Here is a 24,107-nt window from a genome sequence, read left to right on the forward strand (position 1 = left end):
TGCGAACAACATTTTTTATCTGTACATTGTTCCAGACGTCATACAAAATAAATTAGTTAAAAAATGGGCGGGGCCAGCTTTTGACCCTTTGACTCAACTTTAACAAACTTGGTAGACGGCCATCATATGATGCTACATAACGACTATCAAAGGTCTGTGATATGTGGTTTCCATAGGATAATCTAAGTCCATAGGAAACTTGGCAAAAAGGCATGGCCAGTGTTGTCACCAGTGGCATTATTGGAACAAACTTGTTTGTGGACCACTGTGTGATGCTCCATACGAAATATCAAGAGTCTTGGTCTAGCGGTTTCAGACTATTTTTTAAGTATTTTCCTGTATAAGTATGTACGAAACTAATGACACCAGGAGCAGGGCCTGTTTTTACCCCCAGTGCCATAATTTGAACAAACTAGGAAGAGGACAACTAGACAATGTAAGGCATTTACTACCTTAGCTCTAGGCCTCATAATTTTGTCAAGAATGTTTTCCTTTTGGTTACCATGGCAACCAGAGTTCAGCATGGAATTATTTTCCTTGAACAATTTTGAAAGGGCGCAATCACAGGAACATCCCAGGGACGTTTAAACTAGCCAAGCGGTTTAGGAGATGTCGTTTTAAGCAATTGTTGGCGGATGCCAGACTGCTTGAAAAACACAAGGCAATGGGAAAAGCTAACTTACGTGCAAGGGAAATAACTTGAAAATGAAGCCAGGAGCATTTACATTGGCACATACACTTACCATGTGGCGTATAAAAATGTATGTTTCCGGTTTCCCGACCTACACTATATTTTTGTCCTGACTCTTAATGTTTTTATAGCCTTAAGAAATTATGAAGGTTAGAATGAGAGTGTTTTCAGCTTTTAACTATACCAGTGATGCCAATACTGAGTGCATCGGTGTTCTAAAGCTTTAAACCGACAGCTTTTGGAAACAGAAAAATCTGAAAAAAATGGCTTTTAAAAAAAAAATCTGAAAAAAAAATTAATCCAACCTACATCTTATTTTTGGGGGCAAGAAACCGTAAACAGGCATATTTTATTAAGGCCTAAGTGTACCAAGTTCCATATAAATATCTGGAACCATTTGGAGAAATTGATAATACTGGCTTTTGCATGATTACACAAAGACTATGACAATACATTGACTCGCTTTTTCCTCAAAATAAAATCAACTCCCATTTTCATATTTACTTTTATTTTTTACGTTACCACTTTAAAATTCTTCATGCAGTTGCTAAAACATAATATTTATCTAAAATACATGTACAACAATAGTTTATTCACAATATACAATAGCTTTTAAGAAGAGAGATTTAACAAATAAGCTTTTAAAGACAGTGTAAATTAAAAGGGTTGTCTCTACACATTTGTATTTTTTTTATTTAATAAAAATAATGAATAGCAACAAAATGATTTTGTAAAAGCTGTATTAAAATATTATGTACACCAATATATAAAATAACTAGTTATCAAAATTAATAATATTACTATATACACATAAATATCACAATAAAATAGAATAAATTTCCTTATTGTACAAAGTGGATAAATGCTTGCAAATATAAAATTCCTAAAACAATTTTTAAAATTACTCATGTTTTTTCAATAATTAAGCATATAAACAATGATCCATTTCATATTTGCAAGATTTTGTTTTGGAAATAACTTCAAGAAATAAAGGCTAGCGTTTTATCAAATAGGAATAAAGGCCATACCAGATTGTTTTTATGTTTAACATCAACCCTTAGAATGAAAACCTATCTTGCTATCCGGAAAAAAACCAACCCCAGATAAAAAACATAACTAAATGAGTGAAATCCTATGTACAATTCAGACACCAGAGCCTCCTTAGTAAATTCTTGACAATTCTTAAGTGTTATATAGATTTCCGCTGCTAATTTTGTTAAAACAAAACCATTTAAATGTGTTGATCATTGTGCATCATTTCTTTTTTATATAAAATGCCAAGAATACTAGTACAACATAATTATGAAGCATATTGTTTATGATGGTGTTCTGTAGTCAAAATTATAGTAAAAGGATTAATTTTTTTTATTTATATCAGGAAGCCAACAAACTATGTCAGAGGACACCAAACATACAAACAATTTGGTATGGTGTAAACCACAATATTATTCTTCAGAATATTATAATGTTATAATCTTAAATTTCTTCTCCATTGCTTTTCTGAAGAAATTTTAACTACAGTGCTGAACTTGATTTTTTTTCAGTGGGTAAATCAATTCACAATGTTTTCAATTTGTTTGAACATTTAGAGAACCACAATGTACAATAATATACATGCTACTGGCACTTAATGGAAGAGGGGGTATATACACATACATCTACAATGTTATATCATTCCTGTTACATACATGTAACTCGCATCTATTGGACATGACATACATGTTAGGCCAAATAATATTTTTTAGATTCTCGTGTCCCAGAGATTTTTTTAATCATTTGAGAAAAAGCTTAAAAAGAATGTTTTTAAATTCAGCAAAATAACACCAAATGTTTAAACATAGTCAAAGCTTCAATATTAAAAAAATATATATAATTTAATGCCACGTTTCTTTTTTTTTAATAAAATCTGGATAAGAATCTAAAATGTATCACTTCTGGCTGTCTGACCAATAACTGTGGATGTCAAAGATTAAATTTGTTATGCTATATTTATTGAGTACAGCTTATCAATATAATGATCACTTTCCTACAATACAAACTGTATGATTCTACTTTTTTATAAAATGCTTAAACATCCAATTAAAACATTAAATGATCAGCTATTAAATAATGTGTCATAAAATATACGTACATCATTATCATCATCTTCATGTGTTTGAATTGAAAAGAAAACTTTGTTAACGTATCTTTTTGTCCAATGAAAAGGCAATATCTTTTTGTCCAATGAAAAGGCAGTATCTTTTTGTCCAATGAAAAGGCTGTATCTTTTTGTCCAATGAAAAGGCAGTATCTTTTTGTCCAATGAGAAGGCAGTATTTCTCAAGTTTTCTAATATATTTATTTCAGTAAATCAGCAGTCAGCTGATATTGATTTAAATCAAATGAAGTGGTAGATATAAACAGTTGGTGGCCTAGTTATTTGGTAGTTTACAAAATTAGTAGTTATTTGGTAGTTTACAAACTATTATGTAGACCACTAAAAAGTTAAAGATTGTATATGTATATATACTTACACAGATGTTTATGCCACTGGGTACATACTAACAAAATTTAACCATTACTTTAAAGATGGTACCTGCTAAATCTTAGTGTAATTATTGATATTTTATGTTTAGTATACAATTGATAAGCACTCACTTAAAAATACAGCTATAACACATGATTTGATAATTTATAAAATATGAAAAGCATTTATAAAAAACAACAACTGTACAATCATGGTTGTAAATGCAGCCTAACATATCGAAATATCAAAACAGATCTGAACTTTGGCACATAATATCAAATACGTTAAGCATCAACACATGCAAATATTCAGCTCTAAACACAACAATGGATTACACAAGACTCCAAAAACCATTCAAATTTTGTTGCTTTTAGTTTTACACAAAAAAATATTCCTCAAAGAATTTGACAAAAATTACTACACGAGGACTGTCATCGAAAATTAAGAAAGACAGCTTTAATACACAATTGTGGTGAATTAAACTATTTTCTTTTCATAAGTTTGCATAAATTCATCATTCTACATATACAAGCAACAAAACATTAAAATTATGTCACGTGATTGCACAATCGAAACACCTGATGTTTTGAAGAAAATGTTGACCCGTATTGTAACTACTAGTTTGTACAGTTGAACATACATTGACTACAATTCCTGACTGATTTCACAATTTTTACAAATTTATTGCTTCATTTAATATTGATTTCTAAGCTAGATTAAAATGTCTTTATGTATTGATAAAAATTACATTTTTCATTGAGTAATTATGAAAAATTAATTATCAATTGTACAAACTATAATTCAAGGCCGTTGAAACAAAATGACATTTTAATAATTTCTAATGCCATTTTTCAGTAATTTAATAAAATCATGTAAAACATGACATTTCTAAAAATTCAACGACAACAACAATTGTAATATTCTAAAATCTATGCTACAGGACATGCAGTTTTCTGTATTTCCACGGATCTTTCGAGGTTGAACCAGTCCAGAGGCGAGTTGTTGATTTTCACACTTCGCAAGCATCCTTCGAAGTTCTTGTTTGTTGATAGCACCTCTGGACTTTCAGAGTCTGAAAGGATAGTACATGAAGAAGGATGTAATGGTATCATAAAATGCATAAAATGTTGACTTTCAAAGAGACTGAAAGAAGAAGAGTAAATGAGGAAGGAGGTTATTTGAGGACAACAATGTAAAACTTATAAATATCAACATGAAACTCCTGCAAAGGTGAAACTGTCAATAAACAATAATATCGTTTTTTTAAAACCCTAAAATAATGTTCTCTGATTTCAAAATATGACTCTTCTTGATACACGTATCATAAAGTACTGACTTTCAGAGTCTGAAACAATTATAAGAACATTAGGATGGGAGGACAATAACCTAAACCTCATATAAAATATAATCATGAAACTCCCGCAAAGCTAGATCTGTAAATAAACGACAATATCAGTTTTTTCAAGTGCTAAAACACTGTTCTAAGATTTCAAAACATAACTAGAATTGATTCACATATCAATTCAATATGATTTGTAACTCGGATATATTATTCAACTGGAGAAGTTCTTGATCTTATAATATTTTATCGCATGAACGTTGTAAATGGCCCCATTGTGAATAAATTCATAACAACACCAGACAGAGTCCCACTTACTGAAACGATGTAGGACAAAAGATGGTCTTCAATGTACATGCATGTACACAACATTACATAAAATATTTACCTGGAACACCCCCAATATAAAGGGCAGATTTTGTTTTCATATTTTTCACATCATTGGCTGTGAAATCTTTCAGTATCTCTCCATCATCTACTTGCAGACTGATGGAATTTTCCATCACGGTGACCTTGACCTTGTGCCAAACATTGTCACACAGGCCATACTCAGACTTGATGCTTATCTCCCCTCCTCGGTTTATGGCCTTGAACTTGACCTGAAAATCAGAAATATGACCTTAATTAATACTGAAAATGGGAAAGATATAAGAAACAATTTCATTTAACCTGGGTTAACAATGTCAAACTAACAAATAGTGTGAAGTGAGTCAGAGAATTTAGCCTACGAAAGAGCCCAGGCCCCTTCTCAATAAGATATCTTAGTTGTATACATCAATAGTGCTTGGGGACACCCATAAAGTTTCAGGCAGATTGCGTGCGATAAATGTCCTTATGAATACTATTGAAATGAAGTTTACACTCTTAAACAGGAAAAAAAGGAAATTTACGATCTAAGGCCTTATGATCTTTATAGGGGCCCAGAATGGCAAACAATAAGAATCAAGACAAAAATATTGATTTCATAATTTCATATGAGCGTAAGCTGTGAAGAACAAGACCATTTTAGCTATTGGACATTCCTCGTAAGGTTTAACAAATACTGCCACAAAGATGTCAATGTCTTATCCATCATCTAAAACGGTGTTGTTATTGTCATTCTGTTAGCCATACCAGCTACACCTACAAAAATTTATTGTATGTATATATTCTTACCTGTCCATTAACAAGCTCCAGGCCCATGGCGTTTCTACCATTCTGGCTTGTGATGGCAGTCAGTATTCCCTTCGGTTGACTGGTTCTGAACTCTATTTCTAGGCTGAAGTCTGAGCCGATGTTGAAATTGTTTGCTGTAAACCAATGGTACAGATATTAATGGGGGTGGGGGGGGGGATTTAAATCCCATGCCAAAGGGCAAAGGGGATATAGTTATGGTAGGTGTGTACATGTGCATGTGTGTGTGTGTGTGCCTTGTCTTTGAGGTCTTGACTTGAAACTTCATATACAGATAGATCTAATTAAGGAAAAGTGCAGAGGCTTACTGTCAGACACCATAACTCTGGGTACAGCATTTACTTATTATTTATTGCCCTTTGCTAATTTTCATACTTATTTTTGGTCTTGTTTAAAAAAAACATCTGAGAAACAAGTAAATTGTTATTCTCATGATGAATGTGACACCTTTTAAGAACAAGATAAGATTACCTTGAATACGCAAGGAAATTTTTCTTTTTTACCTTCACTCAAATGTGAGGAAGCCTTGAATATGATGGTCAAAACAATAAGATAAATACAAGGTATCTCTTTTGTTTTAATTTCTACATATTTCCAGCAAGGACACTTAACAGTAAACTGTTTCTCTTACCATATACTCCATAAGCGTATTTATTGAAGTAAGCACCCTTCTCGACGTTGGCATAGCACCTGTCCACGCCACTGACAAGGGTTGAATCCTTGAATGTCTTTACATCATTCTCCACCAGCAGATTTCTCAAGCACCCTCGCATACTGGTTGCCACCTTAAAGAAGAGTAACAATGATATAAAATTTATTTAAACTTGATGTACAAGTATTGTTTAATTAAATTTCACACAAATGTGTATATATTTCTAAATATTTTCAATATTTAATAAATGCTATGCTTTCTAAGCTTAATGGTCAGGATGTGCATTTAAATACTTTTATATAACAAGAGCAACTCCATTATTGTATACCCATTATACACTACTGCGCTATGCTTCAATGTTTACCATGGCCAATTTTGTGAAGAATTTCTCTTAATCATGAATAACTAATGAGGCAGTATAATTTTATAACAACCGCAAGGAAACCCCGTCTCCCCTCCCTCATGCATATTCATATAAACAGGATTTTGTCAGTCAATTTTCTCACAGTATGTATGAAGTACTGTGGTTGCCAAGGATGGAAGATCTCAAGTAGATCTATCATCTTGGTTGACAAAGGGGCATAACTCAACAAATAATTCAGCCAGAGTTATGGGCCTTGCTTATAACATGCATTACATGAAACATTTGTTCATGTTAGTGGGCTTTATTTTGTTTGGTTTTGAGTTACTCACAATTATGGAAATTTTTGCACAACTTCTAAGGCTATTGCAAAACTTTATTCAAAGGCTATCGCAAAACTTAATTTAAAAAAGACAAAAAAAGACAGATATATATTATGCACTTACAACTTGGTCATTCACAAGAGGCAAGAAGTTGTCTGGCAATCCACCAACAAACAATGGAGGGTCCACCTTAAGAGCCTTGGCAATCTTCCCACCCCGCTCGTGCTTCTCATCCCCATCCACGTACACGGAAATGCGTTGATTTTTTTTATCGACCACAACACTGTGCCATTGGCCATCAGAAAGACTTGCGTCTGTTTTAAGTTTGACTTCCTTAACTTCATCCTTTCTTGAGTATACAAGCTGAATGTTTCCCTCCACTAGCTGAGCCGTGAGAAATTGCTTATGGTCACGGTTAGACAGGTAGAATAAGACACCATTTTGGAAGTATGTCCTGAAATCTAGGCTGATTCTAAACCTGAAATGATAGTTGAAAGATATTTTATTGAATATCTATCAATAATCCTATGTTCTATTCCACAACCAAACCCAGGTTGATTTCAAATTAAAAGAAAACACAGTTACTTCAGCAGTTTCTTTCACATAACCATGACTGAATTTAATTGAAGACGTCTTCTACATAAATAAGTACTACTATTTTTGCAACTGAACTCAGCATTTCAAGATTTTCAAGAATTAAATGATGGTGGCTGTAGCTCAGACCAAACCCATCAGATGAATTTCAAATCAAGTTTATCATCTACAGCTTTTCAATAGATTAATTGTATAAAAAAAAACAAGACTTGTCACAAATGAAGCTCTTTGAAATGCTGAAACTGATTACAAAAACAGCATTGTCATCATGCTTTGTTTAACAAGCTCATTTTGCTCAGTTTATTTGCAAACAGTAGAAATGATATTATAATTGGTTAACCTTATACTCAAAAGAAGAAAACAACTTACTTTCTGCTAATTTCCTTCCTGCTTACATTCACTTGATGGAAGCTGACCTCCGTTTCTCCAAAAGTGAAAGCGTCCGTCTCAAACTTGAAATCATTGTCCAACTTTGCACAAGGGGTGGGGCCTTCAGTCGCAGGAACAGCCATATCTGACGCCATTTTCTCTTCTGGCTTAGTTTTGCTTTGCTTTGTTGGTTTTATGACAGGGGCCAGGGGGATTTCTTCTGCCATTCTGGAAAATGTTCAACATGGGTAAGCTTTGAATAAAATGTGTTTTTTTCGATGCTTGTTACTATATTTAGAGCATTCTAAAACAATCTTGCTCTGTTATTTAATGCGTAAGTTATGCAAAGAGGGTAAGCCAATAATGTAGAAGAAATAGAGTAATATTGATCAGCATAGCAAATATGTAGATGCAATTTATTAATGTAATATAAGATAGTAGTAAGTACATGTTGTACATTGTATAAACTATAAAAAAAACATTGTTTGTATTCAGTATACATGATTAACTAATGACATTTATTACATTGCAAGCATACATATTGGATTAAAACTGTAAATGCCCCAAAATCACGATGTCATCCTACCAAGGTATGTAAAAATTTCGCTAGATTATATTAAGCAATGTTTCTCAATAGTTGTAAACAGGGGTTCAAATAATTGTCAATCATAAAAAAGTGGGTTTTCCTTGAGTATGCCCAAACCAGGGTAAATGGGCTTAGATCCCCTTTAAGATTGTTTCTGAAGTCATTTATATTCATTTCAAGGTACTTCCTAATGTAAGATAACAATCTAAGTGTTTTGATTGGACTGTAAAAATAACTGGCCAATGATGAACTGAGTGGAATCACTAAGGCGTGTCTAAGGACAACGATAGGAAAGATATTGAATACAGCCCCAGCAATCATAATATAAACAAATCAACATTTAACATATATCTTAATCTAAAGAGTAAAATCCAAGTGTACAGTCTTCCTAAATTATAAGTGTGTTTTTTTCTCTCTAGTTGTTTCTAGGAAAGACAAACAAGCTAAGAAGACAACACATGACTTTCCTTCGAGCGCAAACATACGCACCTGATATTAGCAGGCGCGTCACTAGCTAGCCGTTCCTCAGGAAGAAGCAAACCATTGTCATTAGCTCCGCCCCTCTGGGCACACCTTCCTATATCGGCCCGGTCGTACTGCTTGGGCTGGTTGATGTTCAGGATGCTAGAATAATACAGTTTGCTGATAAGCCGCACGCTGAAGATTAGCTGTTCAAGGTTACTGTAGGCTGCTTTTGAGTTTAATACGGTAGTTCTGCTAATATGTCTTATTCAACCATGTTGTGTTAGTGTAGTTTCATAAATGTTCAATGAAGCTGTAAATTACTTTTAGATGGTGGTATTTTGATTCTTGCTAATCATTAAAAGTAATACTTACAGTTTCACCATAATATTGTAATTTCAAAACTGTGCTAGGTCTTTTATGAATCAACCAATGATGTAATCAAAAGTGACTAACATCATCATTGCACCAAGAATATTTATAACAAAACCTCAAAAAGAATTACCGAAACACCTAAATCATTAAAAAGTTAAAATGTTGTAGATTGAAAACAACCTAAAAAACGTTAACAAGACTGCTGCATTGTTTATTTTGCTGGTGTTTAGTGAATTAAATGCAAAGCAGAGCAGAAAAAAGCTGCAGCAAAGCATTTAGCTCATATAACAACAGAAATATGACAAACATACCAAAGAATAAATACTTTATCCATATGTAAATTTATCTTGATGATATTTTCAAAATGTTATTTTTTTTTTTTAAGGGTAAATCAACTTTTAGAAACCATATTAACGACCATGATCAGAAACCCCAGATAGTGTACAACGCTATGCTTTATTGTGTACCGTGGGCGATTTTGCTAGGAAAATCTGGTTATCATAAATAACTAGAGATTGCTTTTTTGAAAAAGCGCTTGTCTCTCCTATTGTGTGGTTGTAGCTGAGAAATATTAAATGATGGACATGAAATTTGTAATTTTGAACTGGAGACGATCCAACAGTGAAGTTTGGTTTATTCACCCGTATTAAAAAGTGAACATCTACTGCATAAGATCCTGGGTGCAAGCGTTCTTTAGTTACTGAGCGGTAACGGGTTTTTTTCACCTCAAGGTCATGGCAACCTTGACCTTTGAGATACTAATCTCAAAATCAATAGGGGTTATCAACTAGTCATGACCAACTAGCATACCAAGTATAATGTTCGTATATATTAAAAATCACCTTACTTAAGAATATCAAAACATGACTCATTAATATTTATGTACATGTACATTAGAAATGTTTCACTTTGTGAATATTGATGTACATGTGTATTAGATATCATAATTAATATCATATATGCGTGCATCAACCGTGCATCAACCCCCATCACCACATCCTGATTTACATGTATATCAGTCACTTGCTCAAAACACAAAGCCCTTACAATATGACATTACAACAATACAGACAAAATTAAAACTTGAAAATACAAATTAAAACTTGAAAATACAAATTCTTGAATATAAATATACTTGAAAAATAAACAAAATACTCCCTACATGTATCTTGGAATAACCACCATGAGAATCGAGAAACATCCTTTATTACTAATCTCAAAAACTACAAATCCACCTACACTCTATTTATAACCACATCCGAGATACACCCATCCAGAGATTTCGAGGTAGCAGCTTGATCATCCACTTTAAGTCCATCTGGCACGCCACCAAGGTATAATCCCCCGTCCTCTCGCACTGCTATATCTGAAAAGCGCCTTTGTAGACGGTCTGTTGCCACCATAGTGTCATCTACATACAACTCCAGTCTGGAATGACATGGTATTGAATTTATATATAAATATATAAATACATGTAAATATATCAATTTTTAGTCAAAAAGTTGTGTAAGACACAAACAGTTCAAAAAAAGGCAAAGGCTTCCCTCCCCTCCTGAACTTACCAATCAAAATTGAAATAAAAATAAATTTATGTTTTTCACTTCCTGTCCATCTTTATAACAGCAGTTAAATGAACAATGTCAAAGGGTTTGTTGCCTCCTAAACTGAACTGACTAATCAATTTTAAATCAAACTAAAAATAGATTTATGTACTTACTTCCTGTCAGTCTTTCTAACAGCCACATTATGGACTTTCCCATCGTTGTAGCGCTCCGTTGAGGACAACATCAAAGGGTTATTACCACCTCCATTGAATTGACCTATAACTAAACCGCCCTTTAATGCCAGGGAGTAGAAGCTCTGAAAACATACAAAATGACAGTTGTTGGAAAATGTGGTCATTGGTATTGTTTATTTGAGTTAATGAAGGTCTGCCAAGTCCATTGGCTACATTATGGCTTAACTCCGCCTTGACGCCATCACATCTTATATATGTGCTTAAATACCATAAGTGTCATGAAATAGAAGGGACTAAATGCAGTTCCCATTCATATTTACATTTAAACAGAGTTGTAGAAACTGAGTGAGATACAAGGATGATACCCGACATGAAGCTCTTTAATTTTAAAGAAACCTCTTGGGTTTTTTTTGGTTTTTTTTTAAATGAGCCAGGAGTTAAGCACTGATACACAAAAAACCAGCTTCCTGGGTACTGAAACCTTCCAATTACCCAGTAATGTCCTTAAATACCAAGTGCCAGGCAAGGAAAAGATTGGTACATATTTTAAACATATTTTGGTAGAACCACATGATCAGTAATTGAAGGCAGGACCGTCAGCACCAGAAGCTAATCCTCTTCCCACTAAGCTCAGGACTATTATTCGAAAAGCACAATCATTTTGTTAAGGCAACCCGATCCTAAACTCTCTCTTTTAACTGGACTTAAAAAAAATCAAAACATTGTCCCTACCTTGCATTTTTGAGACTGTTGCCCTAAACTCAGATATATTTTTAGGCATATTCATGATCAAATGTGTGAATGGACATGGACATAAAATAAAGTGAAACCATTTTTATACCTTAAATATTGATTAACTTTATCCTAAACTTCATAACTGGATTTTATACTGAAACTCACATCTCCATTAACATTCTTAGCAAGAAGGAGAAGTGCATCCGGCTCCATTGTTGAAAATGAGATGGAGAGATCTGACTCTTGGGCTACCATGCTTACACCTTGGTACTCCGCAAACCCACTCCCATAGAAACCAATAGAACGCAGGCCCTGAAAATACATGATTTGGACAATGATAGGCCACTGTAATAACACAACCTGTCTTTTTATGTTGCCAAACTCACTTAATCTCTGTCATCAACATATACACTTGTGGCCATTTAAGAGAGGACTATCTGATTTAAAGCAATTTATACTATTTAATCAGATTTTAAAGATAACTCATCAGATTTGCTTCGCCAAATTAAAAAAATTATTACTAAATCAAAAGTATAAAATAAGTATAACTCCTAACTTACGCTTTCTCTGCATCCCTCTGACACGCCAACAGTCGACTTGCCCTCCCACAGGTTGACAGAATCAACGGAAATCTGAAGGCCACTCATACATCCCAGGAAACGCTCGGAGCTCACTAACCCACTGGTAAAGAGGAGGCAAAATATATTATAATAAAGTACAAAAGAGCAATTGATTGCTTTCGAACCTCAAGTTTACTAACTTTTGTGTCTGGCAGTTATTTCATTATTTGTTAAAAGATTAGTTATTTTAATGAGGCCAAAAAAAAAATGTTTGTTTAGGGTTACCCAAAACAGACATATTTTTTTTAGGCCTGACAAAAATTTAAAATATCTTAGTGTCATTATTGTTTCAGTATTTTGATACATATTTAAGTGGAATCCACTTTAGCAAGTATAAAAAATGAAAAAGAGGACAAAGTTCATTAAAATTCAATTCAGTTAAAAAACATCGATATTAACTCTAAATTGGCTTTTTTCTCTCTAAATTATCCTAATGTAAAAATGTTAATTTCATGTAAATCACTTAAACCTACCCAGAGGCCTTTTGGAATACATCCATATTGACAGAAGGGGGTATCCCGCCATAGTACAGGTCATTCTTGGACACATCTAACAGTGTGTCCCCCCTTGGTCCCTCTGATATCAATTGTTCGGTTCCTACTTCCAACAGGCCTGGAAAGAAATGGGTTCAAAACTTCCTGGTAAGTCTGTTTGTCAGTCACTTTAGAGATCATGGGTTCAAGTTTCAATGAGTACTAGGGCCCATGGTTAATTAACATGATGCTGGTGGTCATTCATATATTAAATTGACAGATAAAGGCATTATATTTTGTCACTTACTGTTACCGTTATAATAGCAAATGGCGGTATAATTCAAAAAATTCCTTTGACCACATCTGGCCAACAACTTCCTACAAGTGACAATACTACCCCCCTCCCAAACTTTATTTCTTAGAAAAACAGGCAAGTTTACCTGATGGCAATTCAAATATGAAGAAATTCACTTGAAGACTCTAATTTAAATCACTCCCAAGAGAGGGTAATGAGTATTGTCAAAAAATATTGAAATATTTTTGCAACAACTAGCAATAGAAAAGTATATGTATGGGAAACAGGCTTTGACTTAGATAAACCCATTAGTAATAAAAGACGCCTTGGTGGATGTGAGTTTGCAATTTTACAATTTACTGCCTTACACTTGACCATATATCATGTGGCCGTTTTCATATGACATTCAAGTGATATCTCTTTCATTTCATAGTAGCAAACATGAAGGTACATGTTTGTTACTTGTATAGGACAACATTCTATACTCACAGCTTTCATTGAAAATTGAACCCAGGACTTTATATATCCACATAAATACAACTTACCCCATCACCCTAACCTTTCTGACTATCTTGTGCTTGCTGACAACTATTTCTAAGAGGTTCAAAACTAATACAACACTTACAAGCTTTCAACTACAGTGTTCAAACTATAGAAAAAGACTTCGTTACTTAAAATACAGTTGAAATCTGTTGACTCGATATTCCATGGTCCGGCAAAAATACTTTGAGCTTCACGAATATCCTGCCGATCGGGAATGCTTTCATAGAATTAAAAATTGTTCCTTTACATCAAATTCAAGCCAAAGGGGAAATCGAACAACGGGTTTCGAATGTACATAACAGATTATGAAAAATTTAACATGGTAATTGTTTGTTCAGTTTGTCTTCGTTTTCTCAGTCAAAATAATCATGCAAATTATCAAAATAAAATATAGAAATGATTAAACAAAACATTAAATCATAATCTGAGAACTTTGTATGAAAATATCATTCAGAATTGTGTTAGAATCAGATTTAGTAATTGTTAAAAACATGAAGGTTAGAGAGCCAGAAATGTTAGTAGCACAACATTGACAAGACGTGTACAATACAAAACTGAGATTTACGGAACATGAATAAATATGTGAAAGTTACCGAACCCACAATTGGAGTTTTGAAAATTAAACACAAGCCCAAAGAGCAAGTTTAAATATTTCAATCACAAATGTAGTGGGTGTAGTAACGCTTTTGTACCATATTGTCAAGGGCAAATAACACCAATTAGAAAGTGGCTACTCAGTGTTACATGTGCTTTTTCCTTTTACTAACACATGACCGTGAATCAAACCATTGTTATACCATCTCAGATCGTAGGTTTTAACCCTGATTGATTTGCGATTTTAAAAATAAATCTGAACATGCTTGATGTAATTATAAACTTTTTATTGTTTACATTTTCACTACATTGTATGTACTGACCTATGCTGGACTGCACAACTTTATCGAATGCATAGTGGTTCAACCAATAAGAAGTGTATTTTGTTTTTTAATGTTGTCTAATGATAAGTGCACACGTGAAACTTTCATCCTATATATGGTGTCGGGGTCAAAAAACACTAGAAATCAGTGTTTTTCACATGGAAATTGGTCGATTTACTGTAACTGTTGTATGGGAAGTTCATAAAGTGGTCTATAACCTCAAGGAAAGTGTTCAATAAGCAGCATGCCTACAAGTGAATATCTTAAATTTTATCTGCATGCTAGTTATTGAACGGTAAGAGCTCTGCCTACTGGTAACCGTTCTGATATGAGAATTAGTGAATGAACGTAAATGAAGAAAGCGCTTTCCAATATGGTACATGATCAATATTATACAACATTTAGTAGTTACAATTGTTAATTTATGTCAGGTTTAATCAACATGTCAATATATATATATATATATATCTTACTTAAATGATTTTAAAATCGGATATATTGAATATCTTGCTTATAGTTAACAAAATAGTTTAACAACCAATACATTACAATAAATATTTTATAATCTTTGACTAGCATAATGTTCGGGATTACAAAGAAATTGCCAGAAAAGCTCACAACATCTAGAGACATATAGAATAGCTTCTACACTTCAAGAATTTATGTGATATATTTGAGGTATTGTTTGCCTGAAAAAAAACAACATTTCTAGCAAATATCTAACTAAAATCTAGCCACTATGACTATGAAATCTATGTGAATGGAACTAACTTGCATGCCTGCCAGGGAAGTTTGCCCTTTCTGTTTTTTTAAGCCACTTTGTCTTTAACAATGGATGCAAATTTAAGTGCAATTTCTGTGACCATATATCAAAGCCACAATTAATGCACATTGTACATATTTTGTACTTGAGTGATACATTTTTTAAAGAATGGGCAAATGAAACGTGAGCACCACTTGAGTTATGCTACCAACTCTTTTTTTCTTAGTGCAAATAATGGGCAAAACTCATATTTTATTTAAGCTAAGTAAATCTACACATGCACACTGCCCTTATTATCTTGTATACCAAGTTTCATGGCAATGTCTTTAACAAGTTACACATGTATTGTCAACATCAGTTTCAAAACTATCCGAATGTGGATATGAAAGTTAAGAACATTGATGCTTTAAAATAACTATTGTTGTATGCATGTAAAGTCATGACCTTACTTAAAATAAAACCAGTTGATGAAGTATTTTCTTCGCCTTTTTATACCCCTGGCAGACAGCAATGCATGAAACTTCTGACCCCATGCTAGGACAACACAACACAGAAATACAGCAAAAGCAGACAGAGGTAATGGTATTACACATATTTCTACCCATCAGTCCGCTCCGGGCGGCTGCGACGGAGACCCACTGGTTTCGGTTGTACTTCATCACAGTCTGAAGTTGGCCGAGCGATCCCTGGCCGAGATAGTACTTAAACACAACATGGCCGTTTTCCAGTTCCAAAGCCATGTACTCTCCCTAGAAATACATTGAATATTGAAAACGAGCATATGTGAAAGTTGCATGAAACTCGTTGGTTTTGGTTGTATTTCATCTCCGTTTAAAGCTTGCTGATCAATCAATGTCCAAGATACTATCAGAACACAACATTGCCGTTTTTCCAGTTCCTATGCCATGCACTCTCCAAGGAAATACATGAAATATCAAAAATGGGCAGATTTTAACATCTCATGAAACTCATTGGATCTGATTGTATTTCATTTCCATCTGAAGCTGGCCGAGAGAGATCTCTGGCCAAGATACTCTCTAAACACACCTTGGCAGTTTTCAAGTTCCAAAGCCATGTACTATTCCAAGTAATACATGCATGATTAAAAATGGACAGATTTAAATATTTCATAAAACATATTGGTTTGGTTGTATTTCATCTCCATTTGAATGTTGCTGAGAGATCCCTGACCTAGATACTTTCTGAACACAACATGGCTATTTTACAGTTCCTAGGCCATGTACTTTCCCATGACATACATGGATTATTTAAAATGGGCAGATTTGAACATCACATGAAACTCATTGGTTTGGTTGTATTTCATTTCCATTTGAAGGTTGCTGAGCAATCCCTGGCCTAGAAAATATATGAACATAACATGGCCGTTTTCAAAATTCTACACTAAGATGCTTCATTACTTATTCATTTTTGAAATTGACAAAGTTTCCGATGACAACATTTCTTTTTACTGTTATTTCTAAAAAATACTTACAGTTTCAGGATTACCAACAAAGAAGATTGATGCATTGTCCCAGTATGTTTTGAAGTTGAAAATAATGTTTGCCACGAGGTTTGACTTGATACTGTTCCTGTTCGTAACTGCGTACCCACTTCCGTCAAAGAAATACACATTAGCACCTGGTGGCTGGGAAGGCCTGTAAGTATGTTTGGAAATGAAAGCTTATAAACATGGAAAAAGTCAAAAGGTGGAAGCAATATGTTCTAAATCATTCTTTTTAACCTATCACTCCTCTTTGCAGTGTTAGCATTTTAAAATCACTAAAGCTGGTAAATTTGAGGCATTTTAACCAGAATGATATGAAATTCTAATAGTTAACCAGAGCAAAATTAAAACAAAGTCTAGGGTAGTGCAATATTACCGAAAATATCTTTACTACCAGAATGATAGTAAATTTTAATCGTTAACCAGAACAAAGTATAGTGTAGTGCAGTATCTTAAAAAATCTGAGTAAAGTGTCATGTGATACCCTTAACCGTATTGATGAGCATTTGAAATATCAGCTAAAAACTAAGGTATAATACAAGGTCTGAAACAGTACACTATTTGCAATTTTTTCTAAAGAAAACAGTGATAAGATTGTTCAGAGTTTTGCTAATGTCAACAACATGTACTTTAAACATCATCTTAGTGAACTTTCAAATCTTCACTGCTCTGGAAGCTAAGTGGGTACCATTTTGATCTGTCATGTTTCTAACAAAATTTGAAAAAACAGTTTTAGCTGTACTTGTAAAAAAGTTAACAACGATAATGTTAACAAGGTTGTTAACTTTAACAAAGTTCTGAAGAATCATCCCATTATATACTTACACTTCCAAACAAGCTGTACAAGAATCCATGGTGTTCGTCTCAAAGTTAAATAGACCAACCAGAGTCTCGTCAATGTACATGCTGCCCATACAGCCAGAGAAATTCCTCTTCGTCAAGACCTTGTCAATGACCACAGAGTCTGGTACCCCGGACGCGTACACGTTTGTCTGTTCGCTCAGAGCCATAAGGGAGAATCCAACCTTGGAGGTGTTGGTTAGAGGCGCACCTGCTGGTTCAGACAGTCGGTGAACAATCAGTCGACCCAGACCTCCAATTCTGAAAGTAGTAAATTATTGATGTTGCCATTGATGAAAGAAATAAGCATACAATAATAAGTTTTCATTTTACGGAATAAGGATTAAATTTATTCCATAGCCAAACCAATTATTTTTTGTCGATTAAATTGCAATCATTTTTCCATAAAATAGTAAAATACTGTTAAAACTCATCAAGACACTATTCATAGAGGAAAAGCAAAATAGCAGCTTAAGTATCTTTTGGAAAGCTAAGGAAGTTCCATTTAATTGAGAAATTAAATGTATAAAATGACAAGACCGATTTAAGATAATTTCTATAGTCAAAGTGTGATAACTCTAGTGACTTGAGCAATATTGCTGGTTATCAAACTTGTCCAAGATATAATGCCCATACACATTGATTGAACAACATAATGGACGTTGTACGCCCGCATTCTGCAGGTGATACTTTAATTTGTGAATAAAAATGAGGCTGAACTGGATTTGTTTTACATGACTTAATGCCAAAAAAAATGTACCTTTCAGCCTTGACATTGTACCACTTCTCAGACTCTTTGATGACGGAGGTTTCTGAGATAACCTTCTTGTTGTCGGTAACCGAGCCAACGCCTCCACCTGCGTTCCAGGAGAACCGTACATTGCCGTCCCTCAACTCAACAGCAAGGAACTCCTGAAGAAGTATGATGATCAGCCATGCATTTTAACATCCAAATACAATATAATCTTGATTAAGCTTGAGCTTATTCTGAAAAGAATCCTATTCAATGACGAAAAAAATCCATATTGTCAATAAAAACATTGGTCATAATTTGACTGCTTTAGCTGTTTTAAGATGTGATAAATACATGTGTTAACTGTATGCTGTAGTGGACAAATTTATGTGTAGACATTATGTCAGGGTGTTTTGATAATTGAGGATAATGGCAATGTTAGTAATGTGTGATTTTTATGAGACTTTTTGGTTATGGCCTATTTTGCCATGCTTAAAGTTCTTGTCACATTTATTTTATCATTGGCAAACAACAGTAAAGTAATACTAATAACCCATTTGTGGCAAATATTAACCCAACACAAAGTATGGAATTGGCAGATTACCCACCTTCTCATCATCTCCCTCACTGATGCCTTGGTTCTGTACCAGGACCATCATCATGTCCTGGTTGGGCTTGGTCGTCTTGAATGCAAAGCTGATCGAGTTGATCGTCCCTGGTTGGGTCATGGAGCGGAATTTCTTGACACATTTGCCGTCAGCACTCAGTGATGTTTTTACCTGTGGAAAATGTTTTCAATTAGTGTTAAAGCAAGACAAAAGCTGTCTTCACTTACAGACAGAAAATCTGATGCTACAATGTGTGTGAACATTGGAAAAAGAGTGCTGTAGAGCGAACGCCAAAGTTCATCTCTGTCCATATGCAATAGTTTACAATTTTTCTATGAGACCAGTTCTAAATTTTGTCATATCTGACCTTGACCCTGGTTATCAAACCTTGACATTGACAATATCCTTTCATTTGATTAACTTTTTGACCGTGACCTTACCTTGTTAGCTTCTTCCCTAGCTTCCCGTATGCTTTGTTTGAGCTTGGAGAGTTTGTCTCGCAGGTCTGACCTCATTCGTGATGATTGGCTTATCCGTGTGTCAATCCCTTTGGTCAGGTTATTCAACTCGTCTATTTTTTGTTTTGTGCCATCCACTGTGAAAAAAAGTATGTGATGATACAATCTTAAGAAACACTTCAAAAATACAAACAATTTTTAATTACAATATATAACCAGAGGACTAAAACCAGGTATCAAAGCATTTCAATTTTGTTTGCAATTCAAGTGATATAAATAATATTTCAGCTTGATTTAAGAAATATGCTACCACTGTTGTAAAGTATACAAGTTTCATGTTGATAAATAAAATGTTATGTCCATCATTTAAATTACAAATGTTTGCATGATGTCAAATGGCGACTATGACACAAGGGCTATGACAATACTTTAACATTTTCTTTACGAAGTGTAAAATATCTGCATCAAATTTACCCACGCTACTTACAACTTTATCACATTTCAAGGTTTTATCAACTGTGCTTACTTGTGGTGTAGATGTCATCAAACTTTCCTCCCACAATTCCCTGCAGTTCCTCCAGTTTTGGCATCATCTCATTGTTCACACGGTCCACCATCTTGTCTGTATCGCTCCTGACACGGTTTGCTGTATCCTCCGCTTTGTCTATGGTGGATTGAACATCGGCGATACGATCCACTGTGTCTGCAATAGTAATGCATTACTGGCTGAATAGAACTTGTTCTCTTGTAAATATGACATAATAGCTTAAAACTCTAACACTTAACCAAATCTAGAGTGGTCTAGTGGTTGCATCTTGCCAAAGCAGTGTTGGTTTGAGCCAGGGACTCTCAACCTTGGCCTTTCATAATGGACATTAATGGAAACAGATGTAGGTTTGAAAAGCCTTAATCCCTTTCAAACTTAACTTAACCAAACTTATGTATTTTAAGCTGATGCTACTGCTGAAAAAAAAGCTGTAACAATAACTTGACTTATTTATTTGAAAAAAGGACAGGCATATAAAATACTAGCTCAAAAGAGCTAGCTTCAATATGGCAGTTTAATGAAAGAATATTTAGTCTACATACCTGTGGGTAGGGCATCAATTTCTGCTGCGATATCTTGGTGACGCTCTATAATGTCCAGTTGAGTGTCACTTATACCATCCAAATTGTCATTCAACTGGAGTAGGTCATCATCCAGCCCTGAAACACAAGGACAGATGGCTGATTGGGAGGTCAAGGATAAATTCAATTAAGCTTAGACTGGACAGTTTCCATTTTTAAATTTTCTTTGTCTCTAACACTGACATGTGTATGGGTAGTTATTTATATGGGTGGCTATGTAGAAATCCTCTGATAATTTTACAGTCATGTAGAAGCATTGATTGAATAAGGGAAGGGGGACATGCAGAAACCCTTCATGTTTTTAGTGGTGATATAAGAAAGGCTCAAACATTACATCCTAAAACTACTGCCACTTTACAGCAGAAAATAATCACACTATTTTACAAAAGATGGCAATTAAAGTATTTCAAATAACGACCACTGCAAACATGCCATATTTCTGAGAGGCTTCCCATGGGATTTTGGTCTGAATTCCGGGGGATTTTGATATTACACCAGGGGATTTTTACGCGACGAAAATTTGCGCAATATCTGCATTTATAAATATAAGAATAAATACAGAAATGCACTCAAATTCCAATAATTTTTGGACTTAGTCATCATGGTCCTTCATGGAATTTCAACCTCATAATATTATTGATGCTTTCCACTGTCAACCTTAAGCATGTTTTGTTTTTATTTTTTTTTATTCCAGGGGATATTGATCCCCCCGTGGGGGACCACGGGATGGGTCAAAATTCCGGGGGATTTTTCACCCTGCCGGGGGATATGGCATGTATGCCACTGTCATGCAAATAACTTTGATATTTTCAGTGCAATTTTTAGCAGAGGAAATGACAAGTTCCCATTGAAAAATTGTTTCATTATTGTTGCCATCATTCTTTACTCCTAAAATTTTGTATCTCTCAGATTTTATCCAAATGTGAATACGAAAACCAGAGTATTTGCATAAACATCTATATCATAACATTACAATCCTGTGTTGCAATGACCTCCAATATTAATACATTACAATCCTTTGTTTGAAGGCACTATCCTCTTGGTCTGATTCACCAGGTTTAAAATGTTGATGGTAATATATGAGCTTAGTCTGAACAGAGTAAACAACTTAGTTGTTATTTATCATAACTCAGGCAACATTCCTAGCTGGAACAGGTTTTTGTTGGAAATATCAGCTAGTAAAAATGTTAGGGGACATCCATAAAGTTACAGGTACCGTATTATATCATGCATAGGACGCACTTTTTTACCCCCAATTCTCGTCTTAAAAAGTGCCTGCGTCCTTTCTATGCTATTAGAATTGCATCTGTTTTTTCCAAGTCCATTTCGGGTCGAAAATATTGGGTCGAAAATATTGGACCGGGGAAGAACGCGGTAATAGTAAGTATCTGTACTGCGTCACCGAAGAGAACAACTGACATAGGTAAAATCACGCAAGTTAACACACGCAGAAATATATTGAATGTTTACTTTAAAATGATTTATTGAGAAATAAATTGAAAAAAAAATACGAGTGTTTACTTTTTTATAAAAGGGACGCTACTCACAAAAACTCGATGTGAGTCAGCATTTTAACTGGATTGAGTTATAACGGCAACGGAAAATCGGGAAAGGAGGTTAATATCAATTAATCGTTGTTCATGATTTTAATGTTTCGATATTATACAAAACATTTTGTTGCATGTTACTGTTTTAAAAAAATAATAAAGGAATGTGCATAACGCAAAGTAGCATAATTGTCAATATCAAATCTTTTCAAATGTGCGAAGGTGTGAAAAACACCCGCTGTCTGTCATTAGAAAAATGGTTGTTTGTTCGCACTTTACCTGACGTGCCTTCCGCTGGCAAGACTAATTACCGACACGCATTAATTATGCCTACATGCTTTAATCCGCGCAGCGACAAGCCTTATCAAAACAATCCTCAGTTCTGACAATACAGTTTTGTTGCGATTGCAACGGGTGCAACGGTTGACTGTCATTCAGAAGGCATGTCGGGACTATTGCAACGGTTGCAACGGTTGACTCTCAGTTGGGACTATTACGGCATTTGTATAAGTCTTATAATATGCGTGAATGTTCTCAAAATGTCAAGACATATATCTTTGTTATGTACGCTAAATTACCAAAATACGACGATAATTATCGAAATACACAAGACAGTTATCGAAATATGCCTAATATACAATTTTTTGTTTGTTTTTTACTTCAATATATGTTATAAATACTTTACCAACCTCAATTTTTCGGCTCCGATTTTAACATTTTTCCGCTGCGTCCTATCTTATATATTAAGGGGTTTTACCCGTTTTCTCAACTATTTTTTTGCCTGCGTCCTATCTATGCTAGCGTCCTATACATGATATAATACGGTAGATTCTATGCGATAAAAGTCCATACCATTAAAAATAAATTTAATGTTAAAAACACAAAAAATCATTCCTTTTACAATTAATATTCTTTAACATAAAAAGCACCTGCTTCCCTATCAGCTCAGCTTGCAAGTAAAACCCTGTGCAAAATTTTCATAAGTTAGGGTTTGCATGTCCAGCACAGATCTCACATTTCCAATGAAGGTTAATTGAAAAGCGTATATTTTCCCTAATCTTTAGAGACTCACCTGCTATGCCGACATCAGTGATCTCCCTGGCCTCGTCTCGCAGGTCCATGCTCCTCTGTAGGGAGTCAGCAACCTTCTGCTTCAACTCATCAAAGTCCATCTAAAATATATAGTGTTTTTAAAGTACATGTGAAATATAGTACATGTGAAATATATAGTGTTTTTAAAGTCCATGTGAAATACATGTATATAAAAGTGTTTTTAAAGTCTGAAAGATACAGTGTTTTAAAGTCATAAATGTTATCAGTCATTATCAGTCATTAGGTCAAGATCACGTGTGTTAGTTTTCATTAATTTGACTTTCATTTGATATTTAATTTTATTCTTAAATGGCCACAAGTAACAACTTTGTTCAACGTTTCCCGGCTCACTCATAAAAATAGCCGAGACCAGATTTTTTTTCAGCAGCTCTGCTGGTCATATTTGTTTTTCATACAACTCAATAAAATTCATGTAGGAAAAAGCAACTACATACTCTGACAATAAACGGATCTAAAATGTTGGTCAGGTAACACCAAACAAACTATTCATAACCTGTGGCCTATTACTCAAACATTTTGTACCATACAAATGATCATTGTCAGAGCATGTTCTGCATAGTTTAGTTGTTTATTTTTCTCATATAACTAAATACTGATATCAATACATGACCCAAATTCTCAAGAATATATCAGTCCTTTTCTGCAGCCAGAAAATAAACCA

The 24,107-nt window shown here is 34.2% G+C and overlaps 1 protein-coding gene across 1 annotated transcript in view; it reads right to left on the reverse strand.

Annotated features, from left to right (window-relative positions):
• Nucleotides 1-1,205: 1,205 nt before the first annotated feature.
• Nucleotides 1,206-24,107, reverse strand: part of LOC128213631 (laminin subunit alpha-2-like) — a 93,442-nt gene continuing 70,540 nt past the window's right edge. The window contains exons 43-63 of the mRNA XM_052919610.1: nucleotides 23,406-23,505; nucleotides 20,748-20,864; nucleotides 20,185-20,361; nucleotides 19,641-19,795; nucleotides 19,201-19,371; nucleotides 18,620-18,771; nucleotides 17,845-18,120; nucleotides 17,008-17,170; nucleotides 16,117-16,264; nucleotides 12,998-13,136; nucleotides 12,465-12,585; nucleotides 12,070-12,216; nucleotides 11,149-11,291; nucleotides 10,671-10,859; nucleotides 9,084-9,218; nucleotides 8,009-8,236; nucleotides 7,169-7,523; nucleotides 6,341-6,494; nucleotides 5,692-5,825; nucleotides 4,925-5,135; nucleotides 1,206-4,269 (exon numbers count right to left, since the gene is read on the reverse strand). Coding sequence (XP_052775570.1) covers nucleotides 4,127-4,269; nucleotides 4,925-5,135; nucleotides 5,692-5,825; nucleotides 6,341-6,494; nucleotides 7,169-7,523; nucleotides 8,009-8,236; nucleotides 9,084-9,218; nucleotides 10,671-10,859; nucleotides 11,149-11,291; nucleotides 12,070-12,216; nucleotides 12,465-12,585; nucleotides 12,998-13,136; nucleotides 16,117-16,264; nucleotides 17,008-17,170; nucleotides 17,845-18,120; nucleotides 18,620-18,771; nucleotides 19,201-19,371; nucleotides 19,641-19,795; nucleotides 20,185-20,361; nucleotides 20,748-20,864; nucleotides 23,406-23,505 — 3,558 coding nt within the window. The 3' untranslated portion in view covers nucleotides 1,206-4,126. The remainder of the gene's footprint in view (nucleotides 4,270-4,924; nucleotides 5,136-5,691; nucleotides 5,826-6,340; nucleotides 6,495-7,168; nucleotides 7,524-8,008; nucleotides 8,237-9,083; nucleotides 9,219-10,670; nucleotides 10,860-11,148; nucleotides 11,292-12,069; nucleotides 12,217-12,464; nucleotides 12,586-12,997; nucleotides 13,137-16,116; nucleotides 16,265-17,007; nucleotides 17,171-17,844; nucleotides 18,121-18,619; nucleotides 18,772-19,200; nucleotides 19,372-19,640; nucleotides 19,796-20,184; nucleotides 20,362-20,747; nucleotides 20,865-23,405; nucleotides 23,506-24,107) is intronic.

This window comes from Mya arenaria, chromosome 13 (genome assembly GCF_026914265.1).
Source record: "Mya arenaria isolate MELC-2E11 chromosome 13, ASM2691426v1".
NCBI classification, from domain to species: domain Eukaryota; kingdom Metazoa; phylum Mollusca; class Bivalvia; order Myida; family Myidae; genus Mya; species Mya arenaria.